A 22,748-nucleotide genomic window follows, 5' to 3' on the forward strand; every position below is an offset into this window, starting at 1 on the left:
GTGGAGGTTACCTGGGATCCAGTTGGAAGGATCTGCCCTCTCTTTGCATATAAATAAAAAGGTGTGTGGGTAATGAATTCTGAAAGCGCACAGGCGTGAGGAGGACTGTTAATGAGAAGGGAACGTTAAACATTTCCAGTGCAGTGTGAATATGGTGGGGGAAAATGCATAGCGTGGCATGCAGGAACCGCACTGGGGAGTGGGGCGATCGATTCTTCACAACTGGGCCCCCTGAGTTGCTTCCAGCTCTGGCTCACGCAAGCTGGGTCCTAAGCAGCCAAATCCTTGCCTGTTGTGTGTATGTGAGGAGGAGAAGAGGAGGAGGAGTTGGTTTTTATATGCTGACTTTCTCTACCACTTAAGGAAGAATCAAATCACCTTCCCCTCCCCACTACAGACACCCTGTGAGGTAAGTGGGGCTGAGAAAGTGTGACTTGCCCAAGGTCACCCAGCTGGCTTCGTGTGTAGGAGTGGGGAAACCAACCCGGTTCACCAGATTAGCGTCCGCCGCTCACGTGGAGGAGTGGGGACTTAAACCCTGTTCTCCAGATCAGAGTCCACCGCTCCAAACCACCGCTCTTAACCACTACACCACACCTCTCAAGATGAGAGCTAAAAGGAATAGGGAGGTGGTAACCCCAGTAGTACAGGAGAACACCTCTTCAAAAGGTAGTAGGGTTGTAATAGTAAATGCCTGTGAAAATCTTAAGCAATTTCTCCCCATCTCCCGAATACTGCACTTTATTAGTTGTATTATACAGGTCTTTATTGCCTGGCTTTTCGTGTTAATCCAGTTTTGTTTCACTGTTTACTTGTATGCATTGGACTTGTCTCCAGCACATAGTTTCCATAATCCCGCATGCCTTAAATTTCAACAAAAAACAATGGATGAGAAATGAAGAAGATGTTTCTTCGTAGTGAACAGAAACTTCCATAACGGTGAGGGTTTTTGCTTGGTTTAAAGCAGGGATCCCCAACATGTCCATAGGTGCCATGGCACCCGCCCACACCTTTTCTGGCGCCCACCAAGTGTTTTTAGGGCTTTTGTCCAGCAAGGCTTCTGATTGGCTGTGCAGATTTTATTAAAAAGTGTAGCTTTGACAGAAGCTGCCATCACAGGTAGGGTTGCCAGGTCCCTCTTCGCCACCAGCGGGAGGTTTTGGGGGCGGAGCTTGATGGGGGCGGGGTTTGGGGAGGGACGTCAATGCCATAGAGTCCAATTGCCAAAGCGGCCATTTTCTCCAGGGGAACAGATCTCTGTCGGCTGGAGATCAGTCGTAATAGCAGATCTCCAGCTAGTACCTGGAGGTTGAGAAAATAAATAGTACTAAGCTCTTGCAATGCAAACAAACCTCTATTAATAATACAAAACTGTGCAATAAGTGAAAGTGCAGAATATTACAAACAATTCTGCACTTTCACTTATTGCACAATTTTGTATTATTAATAGAAGTTTGTTTGCATTGCAAGAGCCTAGTACTATTTATTTTCTCAGCTTAGCATTTGGTACTTGTGCCTATTTCTCCAGTACCTGGAGGTTGGCAGCCCTAACCACAGCAAAAGTTAAACGGAGGCAATCATTTTGTGGCTGGCTCCGCCTCTTGCGGCAGCCATTTTGTAGCCGCCATTTTGTTACTGCCCCCGCTGTGCCAGAATTCCAAATGTGCCCACAGGCTCAAAAGATTTGGAGACTCCTGCTCTAAAGTTTCTATTATTTGTATCACAGAAATGGAGAAGGTGAATAAGAAGTTATTTTTCAGGTCAGGTGGTTTTATCGATTTGTACAGTACACCTTCCTTATTGGCCTTTCAACCCTGTTCTTCCTTACAAGGAGCTCAGGATGGCCAATGCGGCTGTTCCTCCCAACCACCCTGTCAGGTAGGCGAGGCTAACAGTGATTGGCTCAGAGTCACCAAGTGAGCCTCACGAGACAGTGGGGATCTGAACCCAGGTCTCCCTAACCTGACACATTCATCCACACATTTCTTATAGTCAAAGTGAGATATTCAAAATGAAAAGTTTGTCTTCTTTAATTTACCAACATGTGATGTAACAGAAAGTGGCAGTCCCTTTATCTGATTACAACTCTTTCTATTGGAACTCACAGCACCACGTGCTGGGTATCCCCCTTTATCCTCACGACAGCCCTGGGAGGTAGGCTAGCCGCCCAACGAACTTCATCACGGCTGAGCCAGGATTTGAACTCTGGTCCAAGTACAAGGCTTCCATCTGCTCCCCTATGCTGATTCTGCATGTAGCAGCAGGGGACTAGCTCATTTCCAGCTGAGGCTGCCTCTCTTTGTGCAGAAGATAAGAAGAGTTAGTTTTTATATGCCGACTTTCTCTACCACTTAAGGAAGAATCAAACTGGCTTACAATCACCTTCCCTTCCCCTCTCCACAAGACACACTGTGAGGTAGGTGAGGCTGAGAGAGCTCTAAGAGAGCTGTGACTAGCCCAAGATCACCCAGCTGGCTTTGTGCGTAGGAGCGGGGAAACAAATCCAGTTCACCAGATTAGCCTCCGCCGCTCATGTGGAGGAGTGGGGGAATCAAACCCGGTTCTCCAGATCAGAGTCCACCACTCCAAACCACCGCTCTTAACCACTACACCACGCTGGCTCTTTCATGGGATTCGTCCAAACCGTGAAGACACTTTGGAGAACAGGAATTGTGTTGAAGGGCTTTGCTCGGGGACAAAATAAGGCACTTGGGGGGGTGTATCCTGGAGCAAGGGAGAGAAAGGCAACAGAAGATATTCTCTTCTCCTGACCCCTTTTTCCAGGTATCGCAGCGGTGCCCAGGGAAGCACCCTGTGCCCAGCCCTTGGCAGGTAGTTAAGATCCATCTGTTTTGCGTGCCAGGAGAAGGCCCCCATCCATGGGATGCTGTCCAGGGCAGTTTCCAATGCCCAAATTATCCTTGTGGTCTGGATCAGGCCCAGCTGGACTCAGTAGAGGCAGCAGAAAGCTATAGTTCGTCTTTCCCAGAAGCGGGGTCTGGTTGCGGAGCTCCCGTCGGGCCTTCCGGAGGGGTTTCTGTTGCCGTCGCCTGCTCTGGAGGTAGTTCCGCCTCTTCCGTATTGAAGAGCATGCGCACTAGGTCATCGGCGTGCACCCGATCCTGCAGGAGATGCAGAGAGCTTGTGAAGGGCGCCATGCTTTGGTGGCAAGCGATAGAAGGAGTCTAGAACATATTCTGATGACTTACCAGGTACCATATATACATTTTTTAAAAGGGCAACTTGAGGGGAGCACCCACAAAAACAAGTGCAAAGTCAAGATGTGCTGGAGTTTATCATTAGAACAGATGGGCAAAAGATGCAAAATATGCTGAGTAAGAGGAATCATACAAATTGGCCTGAGCTGCACAGTTATGGCAGAATAGCCCGTTTTTCATTGCTGCTTCGTAGAATCATAGAGTTGGAAGGGATCACCAGGGTCATCTAGATCAACCCCCTGCACAATGCAGGAAATTCACAACTACCTCCCACACACACACCGCCAGTGACCATTACTCCATGCCCAGAAGATGGCCAAGATGCCCTCCCTGTCATGAACTGCCTAAGGTCATAGAATCAGCATTGCTGACAGGTGGCCATCTAGCCTCTGCGGAAACAAACTTTCGATGTGGGAAAGGAGGAGAATGGCTCGGAGGGGAGGAATGTGGAAAGGAGTGGTTGTGGTGGGCGGCCGCCGTTACTTACCCGTTCGCTGTGGCGAGGGTCCAGGGTGAACCACAAGGCGATGGCACAGCGCTGGCCCTTGGTGACGGCTTTCACGCCATGAGGGTTCTCAGAGCCAGACGAGAACCCGACTGCCCGGCCACACTGGGGCTGCACTTCAGCCTAAAACAAAACGCAGGAACCAAGAAGAGGAAGAGTTGGTTTTTATATGCCAACTTTCTCCACTTTTTTAAAGGAGAATCAAAGCGGCTTACAATCTCCTTCCCTTCCTCTCCCCACAACAGACACCTTGTGAGGTAGGCGGGGCTGAGAGAGTTCTGAGAGAACTGTGACTAGCCTGAGGTCACCCAGCAGGCTTCATATGGAGGAGTGGGGAATCATACCCGGTTCTCCAGATTAGAGTCGGCCAATCTTAACCACTACACCACACCGGCTCAAGGTAGGGACTGCTTAGCAAGAACCCCAGACGGGCAGGTCCTTCCCCAACCCACCTTGCCCCTTTGGCACAGGGAAAGCTGCAAATTCAGAAACATCACAGTGTATGGCCCTTCCTGGACTGTACCAACTCAGAGGGGCCACCTGCGTATTTGGATGCTTCCCATGTCCGAAACCCTCCAGCCCAGAAAGGTCAGTTAAGCAGACAAAGACGGGAACGGACATCCAAGGGCAGCGTTGCCCAAGTTGAGGCTTGAACCTGGGTGCTTACTGTCAGCTCTCAGACTCATGTGCTTTGGGCATCCCTGTATCTTTACCCGGTGTGGTTCACGCATTAATGCTCGAGGTAATTTAATGGGGATTTTCCCCCTTACCCTTGAAGCACAGAGTACATCCATCTCCAGGGGTATGAAGAAACGACGTCCTTACCGTTATTGTTCTGGCGTCCAGCTCGGTGAAGTAAAAGGCTCCGCCCTCAAAATCCCCATTTAAATAGAGGATGGCGCTAGAAAATTCAGAAATAAGACAGCAGAGCTTTCAGCACCCCTCTTTCTTTTTCATTTGCAAAATTTATGCACTGTGCTTCAATATTCCAAAATGGTATACTTTTTTCCTTTTCCCTTTCCTTCTTTGCTCCTATGACCCATAGGTCCTGAGCAGTTATTTCTTAGAGGAAACTATGACGGGGAGATATTTGGCCATGGCCAACGTTATATTTGGGTCTCTATCCATCAGCAAAAAGGGGGGCTATTTTGTCTCTTGTTATGGGGGCAGAAATTCTCGCCAATATGGGGGCGATCCATTTATCTCGGTGGTGTTTAAAGAGGGGGCATTAATGTGTCGATTTTCTTTGAATTACATGAGCAAAGTCGGTCAGAGTACGGTAGATTTCCACATCTTCCATATAATATGGTATACATAATAAAAGAATTATCGGGCGAGGCAAGGCAGAGTCGCTGGTGAACCTCTCTCACGCTTGCTTGCTTTGGTCTCGTTTGTCAAAAGGATTTCTTTGCGCCTCCACGGTCTGAGTCAGGGAGCACTGAACAGCAGCTGTCAAAGTCAGCTGCCGAAGCAGCATCATCAGAACTCGCCCCTTACTCGACCCTTTCCAATCGACCCACAAGTTTCTAGCCCTCGTGGGTGCGCAAAACACTTCCAAACGTCTCTACGCCTTTGGAAGAGGACTGAGTGAAACGTCGGCTTTTTTCATTCCTGGCATTATACAAATAGTCTATTTGGGTTTCGGGCTGGGTAAAAAAAGGTAAAGGTCCCCTGTGCAAGCACCGGGTCATTCCTGACCCACGGGGTGACGTCACATCCCGACGTTTACTAGGCAGACTTTGTTTACGGGGTGGTTTGCCAGTGCCTTTCCCAGTCATCTTCCCTTTATCCCCAGCAAGCTGGGTCCTCATTTGACCGACCTCGGAAGGATGGAAGGCTGAGTCAACCTTGAGCCGGCTACCTGAAACCGACTTCCATTGGGATCAAACTCAGGTCGTGAGCAGAGCTTGGACTGCAGTACTGGGTAACCTGCAGACAATTTCCACCCCGGACTTTGTAGTGGAGAGTGATCATACCGCCAGCCTATAAGGCCCCGCTGGGGGGAATCCGGGCCTATCAGTAGGGCTGCCAACCTCCAGGCAGGGCTTGGAGATCTCCTGGAATTACAGCTGATCTCCATACTACAGACAAAAATGGCAGCTTTGGAGGGCGGACTCTACGGCATTATACCCTACTGAGGCCCCTCCCCACTTAATCCCCACTCTCCATCCCCATCTCCAGGAATCTCCCAACCAAGAGATGGCAACCCTATCTATCAGTGTGGTCCCAAAGGAGGGGGGAGACTGTTAAGGGTTAATCTACAGGCATTTGGGGAACCTTTGAGGTTCTAGTGACCAAGAGGCTCAACAGCCAGAGGTCATAATCACCCCCACTATCGGTCACTCCATTTCGTTCACCGCACGGCTGTTACCTGTAATCTCGAAACGTATACGCTGGTGGTTCCTTGACGCACTCCAGGGCTTCTGCGTTAAGGATGCAGTTGTCCACGTGCACCGGGTGGCTGGGATCCACCCGGTCCTCCTGCTTCTCTGCAGAGGAGACCAGCAGGAGGAGAGAAGCGTCGTCAGCCTGTGCCATGTTGGAGCTAACCAGGCTGCATTGTGCAGTTCTGCCAGCAGATGGAGCATGCCATCTGAGCAAACTGAGGCGTTCACCCCATTTCAGCGAGTTTACATGAGCCATTCAGTGTGCTCTTTTGGACTTATAAGGCCCAAGGCTGAGACACAAAAAGAACCGCTTGCCCCCACATGGCAAGGGGCATGGCACAGTGGTGGGGCATCTGCTTGGCATGCAAAAAGTCCCAGGTTTTATTACCGCACCTCCAGCTAAAACAGTCAGGTAGTAAGTAGGTGATGTGAAAGACACATGAACACACAAAGCTGCCTTATACTGAATCAGACCCTTGGTCCATCAAAGTCACTATTGTGTACTCTGACCGGCAGAGGCTCACTATTGTCTACTCTGACCGGCAGCGGTTCTCCAGGGTCTCAGGCAGAGGTCTTTCACATCACCTCCTTGCCTTGTCCCTTTAACTGGAGATGCTGGGGATTGAACCTGGGACCTTCTGCATGCCAAGCAGAGGCTCTACCACTGAGCCACAGCCCCTCCCCAAGACCTCCGCCCGAGATGCTGGAGAGCCTCTGCCACTCAAAGCAGACAATACTGGCCTTGATGGACCAATGCTCTGACTCAGTATAAGACAGCTATGTGCGTTCTGTTTGTTTGTTATAATCTGAGCCCCCAGCTCATGTTCCACCTGTGCTGGAGACTAGATTAGAAGCAAAGTCATCTTGTCGGTCGCCTGTCCTGTTATAGAAATCCAGGTGACTTCAGCCCTCAAATCTACGTTGCATAAAGGGTACTCCAAAGCAGGCACCTTGCTTACCTTCTATAGCGGTGCGGCACACCAGGTGAGAATAGGAGAAGTGAAGCGGCACGTTCAGGCGGAAGTAGGACTCCATCACCCGGCGGACCCTCTCAGTCACGTTGTAATAGAGGTATGCGCCCCGCATTGGCACTTTGCCTTCCTGTCCCAGCTGGAGGGAAGACAGCATGAGCAGGAAGAGTTAGAGGCGGGCTCCTGACTAGGCTGTGGTCAAATGACAACCTAGGGTTGCCAACCTCCAGGGAGCACCTGGAGGTCTCCCGCCATTACAACTGATCTCCAGAATACCAAGATCCGTTCCCCTTGGAGACAATGGCTGCTTTGGAGGAGGGATTCTATGGCATTATATCTTCCTGACGTCCTTCCCCTCCCCAAACCCCGGCCTTTCAGAATCAGGAGGAACACCCCAAAAAGTTCCCAAAATATTTACAGTTCTCACAAGAGTTGCTGAAGACTATTTTCTCCAATCAAAACCAAGGAGATTTCATAAACAGAGTATTTCGGTTCCAAACTGGCACACCCCAATTCTTTTCAGCCTACCTTAAGGGCTTTATAGACGGTTACGCCGTAAAAGGTCTCGCTGGGCGTGTGTGGGGAGGTCTTCCCACGATAGCCGTCCCCTGCGGAGGCAGCTGCCTGGGGTAGAGGGAAGAACAAATATTATTTTACTGTATTTTGGTAAGGTATAAATTTAAAATTGTTTTGTTGGCCAGGCTCCATGGTGGAAGATATCCCTGGGCTGCCAGCAGGGTGGTTTTGCCGTTGGCACAAAGGAGCAACCAATCAGCACCCTGGGATGGCCAGTCTTTGCAGTTGCTGGTTGACTGGCTGGCGCACGATCATCACAAAGCCACCTTCCATCCCAGCAAGCCGTTCAGAGTGCCATGTGCCAGCCAATCAGCACTCTCTGTGCCGCTGGTTGGAGAGGGAGGGGGTGTTGTGGTTGCTGATTGGCTGACGTGTGCCACTGTGCAGCCAGTGGGAAAGGGCGTGTTGTAATGGCCACATGCCAGCCAATCAGCACTCTTTGTGCCACCGGAGGAAGAGGGAGGGGATGCTGTGATTGCTGATTGGCTGACGTGTGCCACTGTGCACCCAGTGGGAGAGGGCGTGTTGTAATTGCCACATGCCAGCCAATCAGCATTCTGGGGCAGACAGCAGGAAAGGGTTGGGGGGATCTTGCAATTGCCACATGCCAGCCAATCAGCACTCTCTGGGAACAGCTGGCTGAGCAAACAGGAAGAGTTGGTGGCTCCCGGAAGTTTGTATGCCTGTCCCAAAAAGAGGCTAGAGTGGATACGTGGCAGGCTTACTGCTCTTCCTGTGTACATCTATACACAGCCTCCAAGTAGCAAGCTGAAAGAGACTTATTTAAAAGATTTCTACACCTGTATGTCAACCAGGCAGCCGGTACCCAAGGCGAGTCGGTCAAAGACCTTCCACAGCCCCCGTCAGAGCAGACCACCCCTCCCCAGAAGGACACATGAACACACGAAGCTGCCTTACACTGAATCCGACCCTTGGTCCATCAAAGTCCGTATTGTCTACTCAGACTGGCAGCGGCTCTCCAGGGTCTCAGGCAGGGGTCTTTCTCATCACCTACTTGCCTAGTCCCTTTAACGGGAGATGCCGGGGATTGAACCTGGGACCTTCTGCATGCCAAGCAGAGGCTCTACCACTGAGCCACAGCCCCTCCCCGACCAGCGACTCACGTTGGTTAGTCTCTGCAGCTCTCTACACTCCTCGTCGGAGATGACTCCGTCCACCACCACTCGCTGGGAGCCGTTCAGCGTCTTCGAATTCATGGTGACGCTGAGCCCGTCGAACACCAAGGGACCTCCTGTGCGTGGGGAGGGGAGACCAAGGAGTTGGGGGGGGGAATGTCTTACTCAAGAGAAACACAAAGCTTAGAAGCACCGCACCTGTGGATGAGAATCACAATGGAAGACCCCCCCATACTCTAGCAGCCAGTTTTTTCCCCCCTACCTTCCCGCACGAGCTTGCTCATGTCGGTGGACTCTTTGGTTTTCTCCTCCACCAACGTCTCGATCTCCTTCATGAGATTGCCGATCTCTTCCGAGATGCGGGCTGCCGTCTCGCGCTCCACCCTGGAGGACACAGAAGTAGCGGGGGGGTGGGGTCAGCCCTACGAGAGGCCCGACGGAGGCAGAGAGCAAAGCCGGGGACCCACCTGGGACAGTAGAGAATGGCGAGGAATTCCGAGGAGGACAGGCGGGAAATAAGTAATATTTCTGTTAAAATCAAGTCACAGAAATATAGAGCTGGGAAGGACCTCCATATCTTGAGTTCCCCTGGCCTGGATGGCCCAGGCTAGCCTGATCTCACCAGATCTCGGAAGCTAAGCAGGGTCAGCCCTGGATAGTACTTGGATGGGAGACTGCCAAGGAATGCCAGGGTTGCTGTGCAGAGGAAGGCAATGGCAAACCACCTCTGTTAGATCGATAGATATTTATTGATACGGTCTGTTTGACCAGCCAAAGGTTAACACATAAAATTATCTGACTTAATAAAACTGCAAAACTAGTATAAACTACAAAATTAGATAAAAGACTAATGATATTAAAATTTAAGACATTAAAACAAGTCACAAGAATTAACTTGCCATTTTTCCATTCTAATTCTGTGTGTTTTAATTGCGATGGCACAAAATTTGGCAGTTGGGACCGAAAAGGTTGGAGTTTCCCCCATCAGGAGCCTCTTAGTCAGGAATTCTACTGGCTCATCGCGAAATCCACTGATCAGAGGAGCAATGAATTTAATAAGGGCCTCATGATAGAATGAACAGCTGAACAATACATGTTCGGTGGTTTCGATATCTCCTGACAGCAAGGCGCATGGACATATATCCCTTTGCCTAGCTCCGATTCCCTAGTAATCAAATTCAGCTCCGTACTTAAAAAGGAAAAGAACCTGGGGAGGAGACAGCATTAGCAAGCGCATGCAAGTCAGAAGGGCTCACTTCTGTTTTTCTCGCAGTCTCTTGGGAATCACCGCCTCTGGGGTCCAGGTGTCCTTCAAAACAAAGGGGAGGCGAGGTAAAAGAAGGGGTTCCCCTGAACCATTATGTACAGCCTGCCTTTTCCCCTTCTCCCCCAAAGCCAAATTTCCCAGAAAGCCTTGGGCTCCACTATTCTGGCCTCAAACCCAACATGTGGCAAACAACAGATATATGTGGAACCAGGAACAGGCGTTGGCTTTTGCGGTTAGGGTCGCACCTCCGCTCCCGCAAAAAGGCAAGACCTTGGTTTTGAGCTGAACATGGATCATGGTACCCTCTCTGTCACGCTTTAGGCAGGCTGGCTGCTTCGTTTCTGTTTTTCTAAGTGTCTGCCGAATTCTTATTTTTTTTATAACTATTTTAAGTTTAGTTTATAATAATAGCAAAAATAATAATACAACAGCAGTAGGTTAAACATCCTCGTACAGTCGAGATATGTTTCAAAATTTGGTTCCAATATATGTTCCAATATTACACATCGGTGCTTTTTCAGAAATCATACCATTTGTTGTATTCACTTAGCAGAACTTAATAAATGCAAATCACATGATAGTTTCGTGGGCATCATTCACTTCGTGATGCCCCCTTCTCCACACATTCTTAGAAAAGGCAGTCATCTGTTTAAAAAGTTCGTAGTGTAAGATAAGTCATTGGCTACTTTGAGTTGTGAAGATATCTTATCTAAAATTCTTATTTTTTAAAGCACATTTTGACACTGTTTAAAAATCTTCTTGCAGTAGGATTGGATAGGATGGCAGGAATCGCCACTTACCGGGTCCACGAAAGGAATCCCAAAAACATCGTAGCCGAAGAAGAGCAGCTCTTTCTCCAGGAGGCTGCGCTGCTGGTAGGCCTGGACATCCTGCAAAGCCCGGGGTGGGGGTGGGGGTGGGACAAAGCTCCAGAGGTCAGGGGACCAAATTATAGCTTCATTAAACCTTATTTGATTGGCTGGGAGGTAGAAACGGACCACCTCCTCCCATGCGGACCCATCTCAACGATTAGCATCAAAGAAGGCCTGCTGTGTAAGCTCCTAACTTTCCAGTGGCAGGGTGCCACAGCAGAGAAGACCCTGCTTCTTGTCTCCATCTGCCACCTGACTTCAGACAACAGAAGAAAGGTGGAGCAGGGCCTTCGATAATAATTTCACCTGCTGGGGCAGGTAGCTATGTTGGTGTCAGGTAGGGCTGCCGAGGCCCCCTACCATGGTGGAAGGCCTCCCCACCAGCAAGGCCTCGTTGCCAAAAAACGAACGGGGGTCATGTGCGCCACGATGCCACTTCTGGAGGAAACATGGAGGTGACGTTGGACAGTTATAGAAAATGCCAGAAACTCTATGGTAAAACATAAGAACATTGGAAAAGCCCTGCTGGATCAGACCAAGGCCCATCAAATCCAGCAGTCTGTTCACACAGTGGCCAGCCAGGTGCCTCTAGGAAGCCCACAAACAAGACGATTGCAGCAGCATTATCCTGCCTGTGCTCCACAGCACCTAATATAACAGGCATGCTCCTCTGATCCTGCAGAGAATAGTTATGCATCACGAGTAGTATCCATTTTGACTAGTAGCCATGGATAGCTCTCTCTGCTGTAAACATGTCTACTTCCCCACTTAAAGCCATCCAAGTTGGCAGCCATCACCGCATCCCGGGGCGGGGAGTTCCACTGCGTGTCTGGCGATTCCTAGAGCTACCCGATGTACGAGGCCCAGTGTGGCGACCACAGTGCCAGGAAATCTAAAAAATGCATGACCAGGCTGGAGCTCCCCTCTTTCCAGAGCCTCACCCAGCATGACCTGGGAGACTGCCAAAGAGACCCCTGCCATGCTGCAAGAGCTCTGGGGTGATCTCCCACTTCCTGGTGAAAGGGATGCTGGAGAGAGACAGCAGAGCTTGTTCTTGCCCGGCACACCGTTTCCTTCCCTGTCCCAAGGCATTTTCCCCCCTGGGGGAACGGGAGACCGACCCTGCATCTCCTGTCGCAAGCAGACCCTCTGCTGAGCCAAAGGCCTTAAGCAGTGGCCAGCCGGGCCGACCCTTGATGCCGACCCTCTGATAGCACATCCAGGATTCTCACTCCAAGTCAGGAGGATGTTCTCCAAGCCAGCTCACCTCTCTGGGCTGCAGGGGTCTGGCCAGGTGCTCCCCAAGGACAGCCGTGTAATAGGCCAGGTTCTGCCTCATCACTTCGTCATCGGGGAAGAACAGTAAATAGGTCTTCGCGCACTCGATGGCCTTCTCGTAGTTGCCACCTGGGGAAGGGAAAAACAGCCCATCATTGCAAGCGGCAGAAGAAGAAGAAGAAGAGTTGGTTTTTATATGCCGACTTTCTCTACCACTTAAGGCAGAATCAAACCGGCTGACAATCACCTTCCCTCCCCCTCCCCACAACAGACACCCTGTGAGGTGGGGGGGGGGCTGAGAGAGTGTGACTAGCCCAAGGTCACCCAGCTGTCTTTGTGCGGAGGAGCAGGGAAACCAACCCAGTTCTCCAGGTTAGCCTCCGCCGCTCCTGTGGAGGAGCGGGGAATCAAACCCGGTTCTCCAGATCAGAGTCCGCCGCTCCAAACCACTGCTCTTAACCACTGTACCACGCTGGCTCTCGATTGCAGCAAGGCAATCACTCCCTTTGAGAATTGGCGATTTGACGGAACGCTCCAATGACCGGGATTTCATGGACAATATCCTCTCTTGTGTCGCTTATGGAAGCTCGTCCCCTCAACAAACAAAGGAAGAACCAACAAAACGTCCCCGGTGTCTGGTATTCAGAGGTATACTGCCTTTCAGCAGGGAGGCTCCATTTAGCTATCCTGGCTGTGGACAGGCATGCTGGAAACCTCCTCCCCTACCCCCCCCCCAAAAAAAGTCAACACAGCCAAACACAAACTAGCTGGCGGGGGAACCTGTCCCTGTTGCAGGTGAAATCTCAACCTTCCTCACCAGCTAGCTAGAGCTTTGCTTCTGCAGCATGGAATCACAAAGACTGCCACCTGCTGGAGGCAGCAGTAAATAGCTGGGTACAATTCCCTTCCCCTCCCCGCAACAGACACCCTGTGAGGTGGGTGGGGCTGAGAGAGCTACAAGAGAACCGTGACTAGCCCAAGGTCCCCCAGCTGGCTTCGGGTGGAGGAGTGTGGAAACCAACACGGTTCACCAGATTAGTGTCCGCTGCTCGGGTGGAGGCGTGGGGGAATCGAACCCGGTTCTCCAGATTAGAGTCCACCGCTCCAAACCACCGCTCTTAACCACTACACCATGCTGGCTCCCCAAAAGCCGCCCTTCTCAGGATACTGAATCCCAACTTAAGTGCTTTTTCCCAGTTGAAGGATATGCATAATCTCTCTCTTTTTAAAAGAGATTTTTATTCCATTTCAGTAAAAAAAATACAAACAAGAATGAAGAATAGAAAATGAAAAAAATATATACAAAGAAAAATAGAAAACACCACCATACATACACCCATACAGAGAAATAAGATCTGGGTGACCATATAAACATCTGTTAACATTACAATAGTTTTCCTTAATTATACACTATTCTAGCATCTTAATAATAGGTGTGCTTAATTTTGGAAGGATATGCCCCACCCTTTCCTGGCGAGCCAGGCTCAGGATGGCTAACAACGTATCAATAGAAAAGAACAAGAGTCCAGTAGCACCTTAAAGTCTAACAAAATTGTGTTAGTCTTTGTTAGTTAGGTCACCAAATTCTGTTAGTCTTTTCCACTGCTACGGACAGACTAACACGGCTACCCATCGAGAGCATATAAATAACATATATAAAATGTTATAATGTACGATTTAGAACCACGAAGTCTAATCTAACTATACCCCAGAGCAGCTTACATTGCTCTCCTCTCCTCCACGAAGCTCACAACAGCCCTGTGAAGTAGGCTAGGCCAACTATGTGCGACCGGCCCAAGGTCACGCGGCAGAGCGGGCATCCAAACTGGGGTCTCCCAGATCCTACTCCGATACCCACACCACTAAATCCCACTGGCTTGCCCGTTGAATGACAGCACTGGGGGCTTCCGCTTCCAAGTGACCCTGGAGCACTTCAAATCTCAGCCTGGTTTGCATTAAATAAGAAGCATTAAAGGTTATTAGTACAATATAGATGATTAAGATAATCGCATGATATAATAAGAAGTCTTTTATATTTTAATGTAGATTGAAATGTAAGTTGAATGGCAGGGCGTATTTGGAGTAATTAAGTTCCATAATAGATGGTAGAAACAAAATTATTTGAATAGGTGGTCAATTTAAGATAAAGCGAGGCACATTTGGTAATATGTTACGTGTCATGTAGGTAGGAAGTATGTTATGTATGTTAAGTTTGAGTCTGTACGTTATGTTTTTCTTTTTGTAATTGAAAGTATAAAATAAAAATTTATTGAAAAACAAATCTCAGCCTGTTTGCAACGTGGCAAATTCTATCGAGCACAACTGGGGGCGGGGGAACCAAAAAACCCCTTAGTCCCCTTCCAAAGCAGCCGGGGAAGGAAGACAGCAGCACCGTACCGGACGCAACTTACTGTTGTAGTAGGCAAACTGCAGGTAGTTGAAATGGGATGGGAGGAAATCCTCCAGGGGCTTCTCCCGGCCGGCCTCCGAAGCGAGTTCCGTCACGCAAGCCTGCTTGCAGCTCAAGACTTGCAGGTAATGATCTGGGCAAAGGCAAAGGAACCAAGCGCTGGTTAAAAACGCACGGCCAGCCCGCTCCACAGCCACCTGCCGAAGCGGGCGCATGTTGTGCTCAGCTCACCAACAATAGCCTGGTAAAGGTCCGCGTTGTATTCCAAGTAGTTGTAGCCTTCGTAATCGTATGGCCCTTCGCAGAGGGCTCGGCAGGCCGTGTCGGCGATCCAGTACTCTTCCAGTGCCTTTTCCAGGTGCAGAACAGCCGCCTGGGGTTGCTCTTCGGTGTAATAACTCACCCCCAGGTGGAATTCTTGCTACAAAAAGCAACCGGGGGTGGGGGTGGGGAGAAGAAAGGTTTAAGGGTGTGCATACATACAGGTGCCCACACACACACACACACACACAAGATTTTCCTGGAGATGATGGGATGGAGCTTGAATTGCCCTACTGTGCTCTTCGCTCCTTGTTGCCCGTAGCAGGATTCTGCAAAACAAGCCACCCTCGGAACCTTACGTTGCATGATTTATAAAACTGAGAGCCAGCGTGGTGTAGTGGTTAAGAGCGGTGGTTTGGAGCAGTGGACTCTGATCTGGAGAAGCGGGTTTGATTCCCCACTCCTCCACAGGAGCGGCGGAGGCTAATCTGGTGAACTGGATTTGTTTCCCCGCTCCTACGCACAAAGCCAGCTGGGTGATCTTGGGCTAGTCACACTCTCTCAGCCCCACCTACCTCACAGGGTGTTGTGGGGAGGGAAAGGGAAAGTGATTGTAAGCCAGTTTGAGTCTCCCTTAAGTGGTAGAGAAAGTCGGCATATAAAAACCAACTCTTCTTCTTCTTGAACATTCAGTTTACCTCAGCTGATTTTTTTTTAAAGAAGAAGAGTTGGTTTTTATATGACGACTTTCTCTACCACTTAAGGAAGAATCAAACTGGCTTACGATCTCCTTCCCTTCCTCTCCCCACAACAGACACCTTGTGAGGTAGGCGGGGCTGAGAGAGCTCTAACAGAACTGTGACTGGCCCAAGGTCACCCAGCTGGCTTCATGTGGACGAATGGGGAATCGAACCTGGTTCTTCATATTATAGTCCACCACTCTTAACCACTACACCACGCTGGCCAAGCCGTTGTCGCAACACCAAAACCAGACAGCCCCAAGAATGCACAGAGAAAAACGAAAATAAAAATCAAGAGCATGGTCGGCTCACCATATGCGGCTTGGCTTCTAAGTCAACAAAGTCCGACTCCTTCACTCCGGCCATCATCTGGTAATACTCCAGGTTCTGCCGCATCTCCATGTGGTCAGGATTGGCCACAAAGAAGGTGTGGGCAGCGGCCACAGCCTTGTCCAGCTTGTTAATCTGAGAAAAAGGAAACAGAGGTTCAAAGGGAGACGGTGTAAGAATCATATCCAAAGGCGCCCATCATCCAACAACCTGTTTCCAAGAACAGCCAACAAAATCCCTCTAGGAAGCCCATGAACTCCACAGGAATTCAAGAGCCCATCGCCATCGCCTTGCCAGCTGACACATAGAGGTAGACTGCCAGTGGATATGGAGGTTATATGAAACCACTGTAGCAGTAGCCTTTGACCGATTTCTCCTCCATGCATTTTTATTATCCCCTTTTAAAGCAATCTATGCTGGCGGGATGGGCCCAGGCTAGCCTGATCTTGTCAGATCTCAGAAACTAAGCAGGGTCAGCCCTGGTTAGTATTTGGATGGGAGACCACCAAGGAATACCAGGGTTGCTGTGCAGAGGAAGGCACTGGCAAACCACCTCTGTTAGTCTCTTGCCATGAAAACCCCAAAAGGGGTTGCCATAAGTCGGCTGCGACTTGATGGCACTTTACACACATGCTGGCGGGCCCTGGCAAAAAACTTCATTTGGTGTATCTTAAAATAAATAAGCCCTGACCTGGATGGCCCAGGCTAGCCTGATTTCGTCAGATCTCAGAAGCTAAGCAGAGTCGGCCCTTGTTAGTATTTGGATGGGAGACCACCCAGGAATACCAAGGTTGCTAGAGGAAGGCAATGGCAAACCACCTCTGAATGTCTGTTGCATTGAAAACCCTACTGGGGTGCCATAAGTCGGCTGCGACTTGACGGCGCTTTACACATACACAAAATAAATAAATAAAGTCTATCCTTCAAAGAGCTCAAAGTGGTGCGCATGGTTCCCACTTCCTCTAATTTATCCTTGCAACCACCCTGTGAGTTAGGTTGTACTGAGAGAGACACACAATGACTGGTCCAAGGTCACCGGCAGAGAGGGGATTCGAACCCGGGTCTTCCCAGTCCTAGTTCAACCACTACACCACTCAGAGTGCCTAAACAGTGCAGAAAGCATGGTAGGGACTTCACAGCACACCCTGCTCTGGAGATGCAGGCAGTGCCATTTTTCTAGCCTCGCTTGATCCACCAACGCCACGGCAGCACGGATCCCGCTGTTGCAATACCTACCCTTGAAACCTCCAGCCTGGCTTACTGTAGCATGCTTAGATCACGATGGGTAGCCGTGTTAGTCTCTCAACAGCAGTCGAAAAGAGCGAGAGTCTGGTAGCACCTTAAAGGCGAACAAAATTTCTGGCAGGGTCTGAGAAGTGAGCTGTGGCTCACGAAAGCTCATCCCCTGCCAGAGATTTTGTCGGCCTTTAAGGTGCTACTGGACTCTCGCTCTTTTCTGTAGCATCCTCGATGGAATTAAAGCAGAAAGAAACACAAAGGAACAACGTCTATTAAAAGTAGCGGCGACTTTGCACCACGGAAGGGCCGACGGCAGCATCCAGAGGCTGATTTTGAAAACCACAGCCAAGAAGGCGGCGCATCTCTTCCCCCTGTTCGGCTCAAGGGTCATGGGGAAGGGGCTGTGGCTCAGCGGTAGAGCATCTGTTTGGCATGCAGAAGGTCCCAGGTTCAATCCCCGGCCTCTCCAGTTAAAGGGACTAGGCAAGTAGGTGGTGTGAAAGACCTCAGCCTGAGACCCCGGAGAGCCGCTGCCAGTCTGAGTAGACAATACTGACTTTGATGGACCAAGGGTCTGATTCAGTACAAGGCAGCTTCATGTGTTCATGTATTCAAGCCTCCCCAGTAATGGCTGCTTTAAAGTATTGGGGGGGGGGGCATGGAGAATCTGGAGGCTGATCACAGAACGACATGGGAATGGATACCCCAAGGTGTAACTCAGCTACAAAAAGCAGCCACAGAGAGTCCAATATAAATCAGGGTCATGGGGGGGAGGTGTTTTGGGGGGGGGGTTCTCCCCCAAATGGGACTGAAAGCGGCACAGGAAAGTGGAAGGGGGGAAGATTACCACCCTACTCCTAACACCATAAGATTCCCCCTCTTCATGTACACCACACCTCCCTCTGCTGGTTTTTCGGCCGCCTAGTCCCCCAGCAACGGATTCCATCCATCATGTGATGTCTGGTTCTAAATGACCACAGCGGCGGGCATTCCAAAGGAAACCCCAATCGCAAGGCCAGATGTTTCGTGGGGGAGAAGGAGACATATTTCCACATTTGCTTTCTCTGGTCCAGTTTTAAATCCCGCTCTGAAAACACAAGCGAGATGCCGGTGGAGTCGGCGCCCTCTTCTCCCCCCTCCACCAGGATTTAGCAAGAGGGTTGGAGCGGCCCCTTTGACGTGGCAGGTCGCCCCTCCTAAGGAAAGAAGGCAGCGGAAGAGAGGAGGAGCTGGGCTTGCAGGGGAAGCAAAGGGGGGCGGTTGTAAGTTGCTGGAGTGAACATGTGGCAGAGAGGAAAAAAGTTGGAACAGAGATTGCAGCTGGGAGTCTGGCATGGCCTTCTTTAGCACTGCGAAACTGCGAGAGAGAAAAGCCCCTTAAAAGTAGGCTGTTGGGCAAGGGGCAGTGCTGGATCCACCAGGATCTCCACCACACAAGCCCCTTTGATATTCTTGCTCTCGTCCCCCTGCCCTGCCCTCCCTGTCTAAAATCCAAGCCTTCTTCAATCGTTGTTTCCTAAATGGTCTCCGCTTCTCTGTGGATCGAAGAACTCGAGGAAATCCGTTAACTCAACACATCCCGGGGGCCAAATTGTGCCGTTTGGATCCTTCGGAGTACACGGGTGACAATATGGGGAAGGAGGACATAAGGACGTAAGAAAAACCCTGCTGGATCAGTCCAAGGCCCATCGAGTCCAGCAGTCTGTTCACCCAGTGCCCAACCAGGCACCTCTAGGAAGCCCACAAACAAGACGGCTGCAGCAGCACCATCCTGCCTGTGTTCCAAAGCACCTAATATAATAGGCATGCTCCTCTGATACCGGAGAGAATAGGTATGCATTATGACTAGTGTCCGTTTTTACTGGTAGCAATGGATCACCCTCTCCTCCATGAACATGTCCACTCCCCTCTAAAAGCCTTCCAAGCTGGCAGCCATCACCACATCCAGGGGCAAGGAGTTCCACAATTTAGCAGGGAATAGGGTGGGCCTCAGGAGGCCTTGCTGGCGACATTGTCCAGAAACCCCCTTCTCCATCTCAGGCCTGGCCAAAGCCACGACCAACACGCCAAAGCAGGTCAATACCAGCTTCGTTGATCCTCACCGGTCACCCCACTAAGGAAGTGTGGCTCTTCCAGTGTTGGAAGGGGATGACTTTTCTAGTTGGGATGCTCGCATGCACCAGTTCACCATTTCCAGAGTAGCACCCATGCACCATAGAACCCATGGAGAGGACAGAAACCTGGCACCTCCATAGTGGGTGGCAGACGGGTATATGGTGGGCCTCAGGAGGCCTTGCTGGTGAACAGTGACCTCAGTGGCCTGCGGCTAGCAACCGTATTCCGGCCTGGACTGGTTCAGACCTACCAGATTAAGCCCGCAGCAGTTCTTCTACCCTGCCTTTGCTCTTAATCAAACGGACTGCAACCTACAGAACTAAGGACAGCTCCTTCTTCGAATCCAGTCCACTAGTCCTCAAGAAACCCACGAGACTCATTAGGACATGGACCCCTTGCGGCCATGTTTTGCCAGACTGCAACTCAAATGCTGCAGCTATTTCAACCCAATTTATAATGACAGCTTCGCATTTACCATAGCTGTTCAGCTGCCTCTAATAATTACCTTGTAATCAATATAACAGCCTTTTAAGGTAGGCCAGTATTATCAGCACCATACTGCAGACGTGGGGCTGAGGCGCACAAGCAAGCACGAAGCTGCCTTCTACTGGATCAGACCCTTGGTCCATCAAAGTCAGTCTTGTCTACTCAGACCACCAGCGGCTCTTTAGGGCCTCAGGCAGGGGTCTTTCACATCACCTCCTTGCCTAGTCCCTATAACTGGAGATGCTGGGGATTGAACCTGGGACCTTCTGCATGCCAAGCAGATGCTCTACCACTGAGCCACAGCCTTCCCCCAAATGTGTTAACGTGACAGATGAACACATGAAGCTGCCTTCTACTGAATCAGACCCTCGGTCCATCAAAGTCAGTATTGTCTACTCTGACTGGCAGCGGCTCTCCAGGGTCTCAGGCAGAGGTCGTTCACATCATCTCCTTGCCTGGTCCCTTTAACTGGAAATGTTGGGGATTGAACCGGGGACCTTCTGCATGCCAAGCAGAGCACTAAGCCACAGCCCTTCCCCTAAGGGGGGCATCATGAACACGTGAAGCTACCTTATATATACTGAATCAGACCCTGGGTCCATCGAAGTCAGTCTTGTCTACTCAAACCAGCAGTGGCTCTCCGGGGTCTCAGGCAGAGGTCTTGCACATCACCTCCTTCCCTGGTCCCTAGATCTGGAGATGCCGGGGATTGAACCTGGGACCTTCTGCATGCCAAGCAGAGGCTCTAGCACTAAGCCACAGCCCGTCCCCAAAGGGGGGCATCATGAACACGTGAAGCTACCTTGTATGTACTGAATCAGACCCTGCGTCCATCGAAGTCAGTCTTGTCCACTCAGACCGGCAGCGGCTCTCCAGGTCTCAAGCGGAGGTCTTTCCCATCACCCGCTTGCCTGGTCCCTTGAACTGGAGATGCCGGGGATTGAACCTGGGACCTTCTGCATGCCAGGCAGATGCTCTACTATTGAGCCTTGAACTGGAGATGCCGGGGATTGAACCTGGGACCTTTTGCATGCCAGGCAGATGCTCTACTATTGAGCCACTATTGAGCCCCCCTCCCGTCCCCTCCCCTCCCCTCCCCTCTCCTCTCCATGGCTCTCCGGGGTCTCAGGCAGAGGTCTTTCACATCACCTCCTTGCCTAGTCCCTTGAACTGGAGATGCCGGGGATTGAACCTGGGACCTTCTGCATGCCAGGCAGATGCTCTACTATTGAGCCCCTTCCCTCCCCATGGCTCTCCGGGGTCTCAGGCAGAGGTCTTTCACATCACCTTCTTGTCTAGTCCCTTGAACTGGAGATGCCGGGGATTGAACCCGGGACCTCCTGCCTGCCAAGCAGAGGCCCTCCCACTGAGCCACGGCCCCTGCCCTCCTCGTGCCCCCCCTCCTCACCTTGAAGTAAGCCACTTGCAGGTAGTTGTAGGGGCTGCGCTTGCGGAACTCCAGCTCGGTCTCTTCCCCCAGCAGGTAGCGGGAGGCGCCGTCGGGGAGGCAGCGGCGGAGGCAGGCGGCGCGGCCGAGGAGCCGCCGGAAGAAGCGGAGGTCCTCGAGCTGGCGCCGCGGCCGGCCGCCGTGGGGCTGCGGCGGCGGCGGCGGCGGGCCGTCGGTGCGGTTGGCGTGGGCGCAGAGCAGGCGGCAGCCCACCAGGCGCGCCCGGTGCGCCTCGCGAGCCCGCAGCGCCCGCTCCATCTGCAGGACGACGGCGGCCCAGTCCCCCCGCCCGTACGACTCCGCGCCCGCCGCCAGCAGCACGTCGGCGGGCGGCGGCAGCGGCGGCGGCAAGGCCGGGTCCCCCTCCGGGTCCCCGGCGCTGGAGAGCTGCGCCGCCAGCAGCCAGAGCAGCAGCCGCCGCGGCGCCATGGCGGGTCTGCCCGCCAGCCCGGCTCCCGCCCCGACGGGCCGGGGAGCCCCGCCCACCGCTCGCGAGCCACGCCCCCTCCGGCCCCGCCCAGAGCGGATCGGAGCTCCGCCCTTGTTCGAAGGCCACGCCCTCTTTTCCTTTCTCGCTTGAGACTCCGGGCAAGTTAGCGAGTTAGAGAAAAAAAGTTTTATTATTTTTTATTATATTAATATATTTATTATTATTTTATTATTTTTTTGTTGTTTTGTTATATTGTTATTATATTGTTAATGGAAGTTTTTTAAAATTGTTAAGAACCAATGTTAAGACACTTCTTCGGAAGTCTGGTGATGGGTCACTTTTTAAGGTGGGTCAAAAGGGTATTTTTTGTTGTTTGAACTTTCTAGTTATGTAACACTGAGTGTACTAATAACAGCATATAATTGATAACTCTTTTGTATTTGATTTTTATTTTTATTGTATTTGTATCTGTTTGTTTTGTTTTGTTTGTTTTGTTTGATGTTATAAAAATAAAATATATATATATAAAAAACCGAAAGCCACGCCCTCTTTTCCTTTCTTACTTGAGACTCCAGGCAAGAAGGGAATGTGATCAGGTTTAGACCCCGCCTCTTTCTTCAAGCCACGCCCCCTCCGACTCGAGGCTCTACAAGGGACAGCTCGGCAGGCAGCAAGGAGCTCCGCCCACATTCGAAAGCCACGCCTCCTTCCCTTTCTCACTTGAGACTCCGCAAAGGACGGATCAGTAGGCAGCCCAAAGCTCCGCCCCTTTCCGAAAGCCACGCCTCCTTTCCTTTGTCAGAGTTCTTGGGACTCCACAAACGACGGATCAGTAGGCAGCCCAAAGCTCCGCCCCTATTCGAAAGCCACGCCTCCTGGCCCTTCTCAGAGACTCCAGAAAAGAAGGGGATGTCGTCGGGCTTAGACCCCGCCTCTTCCCTCAAGCCACGCCCCCTCGGCGATCCTCCTTTAGGGCAACCACGCGAGGGTTCGGAAGCCGCGCCCCCTCGTTGCAAGAAACTCCGCCCCTTCGCTTCTTGCCGGGTTCTAAGCCTCGCCCAATGGCTCCTTAGCTTCTAA

General features: G+C 51.1%; 1 protein-coding gene across 1 annotated transcript; it reads right to left on the reverse strand.

Moving 5' to 3' along the window:
* Positions 1-2,969: 2,969 nt before the first annotated feature.
* P3H1 (prolyl 3-hydroxylase 1) lies at positions 2,970-21,667 on the reverse strand. Its single transcript, XM_056865537.1, has 15 exons — positions 21,200-21,667; positions 15,934-16,086; positions 14,852-15,041; positions 14,622-14,753; positions 12,200-12,339; positions 10,861-10,950; positions 10,050-10,102; positions 9,056-9,177; positions 8,782-8,909; positions 7,610-7,705; positions 7,070-7,220; positions 6,095-6,212; positions 4,549-4,624; positions 3,706-3,846; positions 2,970-3,122 (listed from the first exon to the last, which is right to left on the reverse strand). The coding sequence occupies exons 1-15, from the start codon at positions 21,665-21,667 to the stop codon at positions 2,970-2,972; spliced, it is 2,211 nt and encodes a 736-aa protein (XP_056721515.1).
* Positions 21,668-22,748: the final 1,081 nt, after the last annotated feature.

The sequence above is a fragment of the Euleptes europaea genome, chromosome 19 (genome assembly GCF_029931775.1).
Source record: "Euleptes europaea isolate rEulEur1 chromosome 19, rEulEur1.hap1, whole genome shotgun sequence".
NCBI classification, from domain to species: domain Eukaryota; kingdom Metazoa; phylum Chordata; class Lepidosauria; order Squamata; family Sphaerodactylidae; genus Euleptes; species Euleptes europaea.

Excerpts from the sequence above, each read along its gene's own strand:
- P3H1 (XM_056865537.1), bottom strand. The coding sequence starts at position 21,667 with ATGGCGCCGCGGCGGCTGCTGCTCTGGCTGCTGGCGGCGCAGCTCTCC. Across the intron at positions 14,754-14,851 it reads CCTTTACCAGGCTATTGTTG|ATCATTACCTGCAAGTCTTG; the intron begins GTGAGCTGAGCA and ends GCCTTTGCCCAG. Across the intron at positions 9,178-10,049 it reads AGACTGCGAGAAAAACAGAA|GGTGGAGCGCGAGACGGCAG; the intron begins GTGAGCCCTTCT and ends TGTGTCCTCCAG.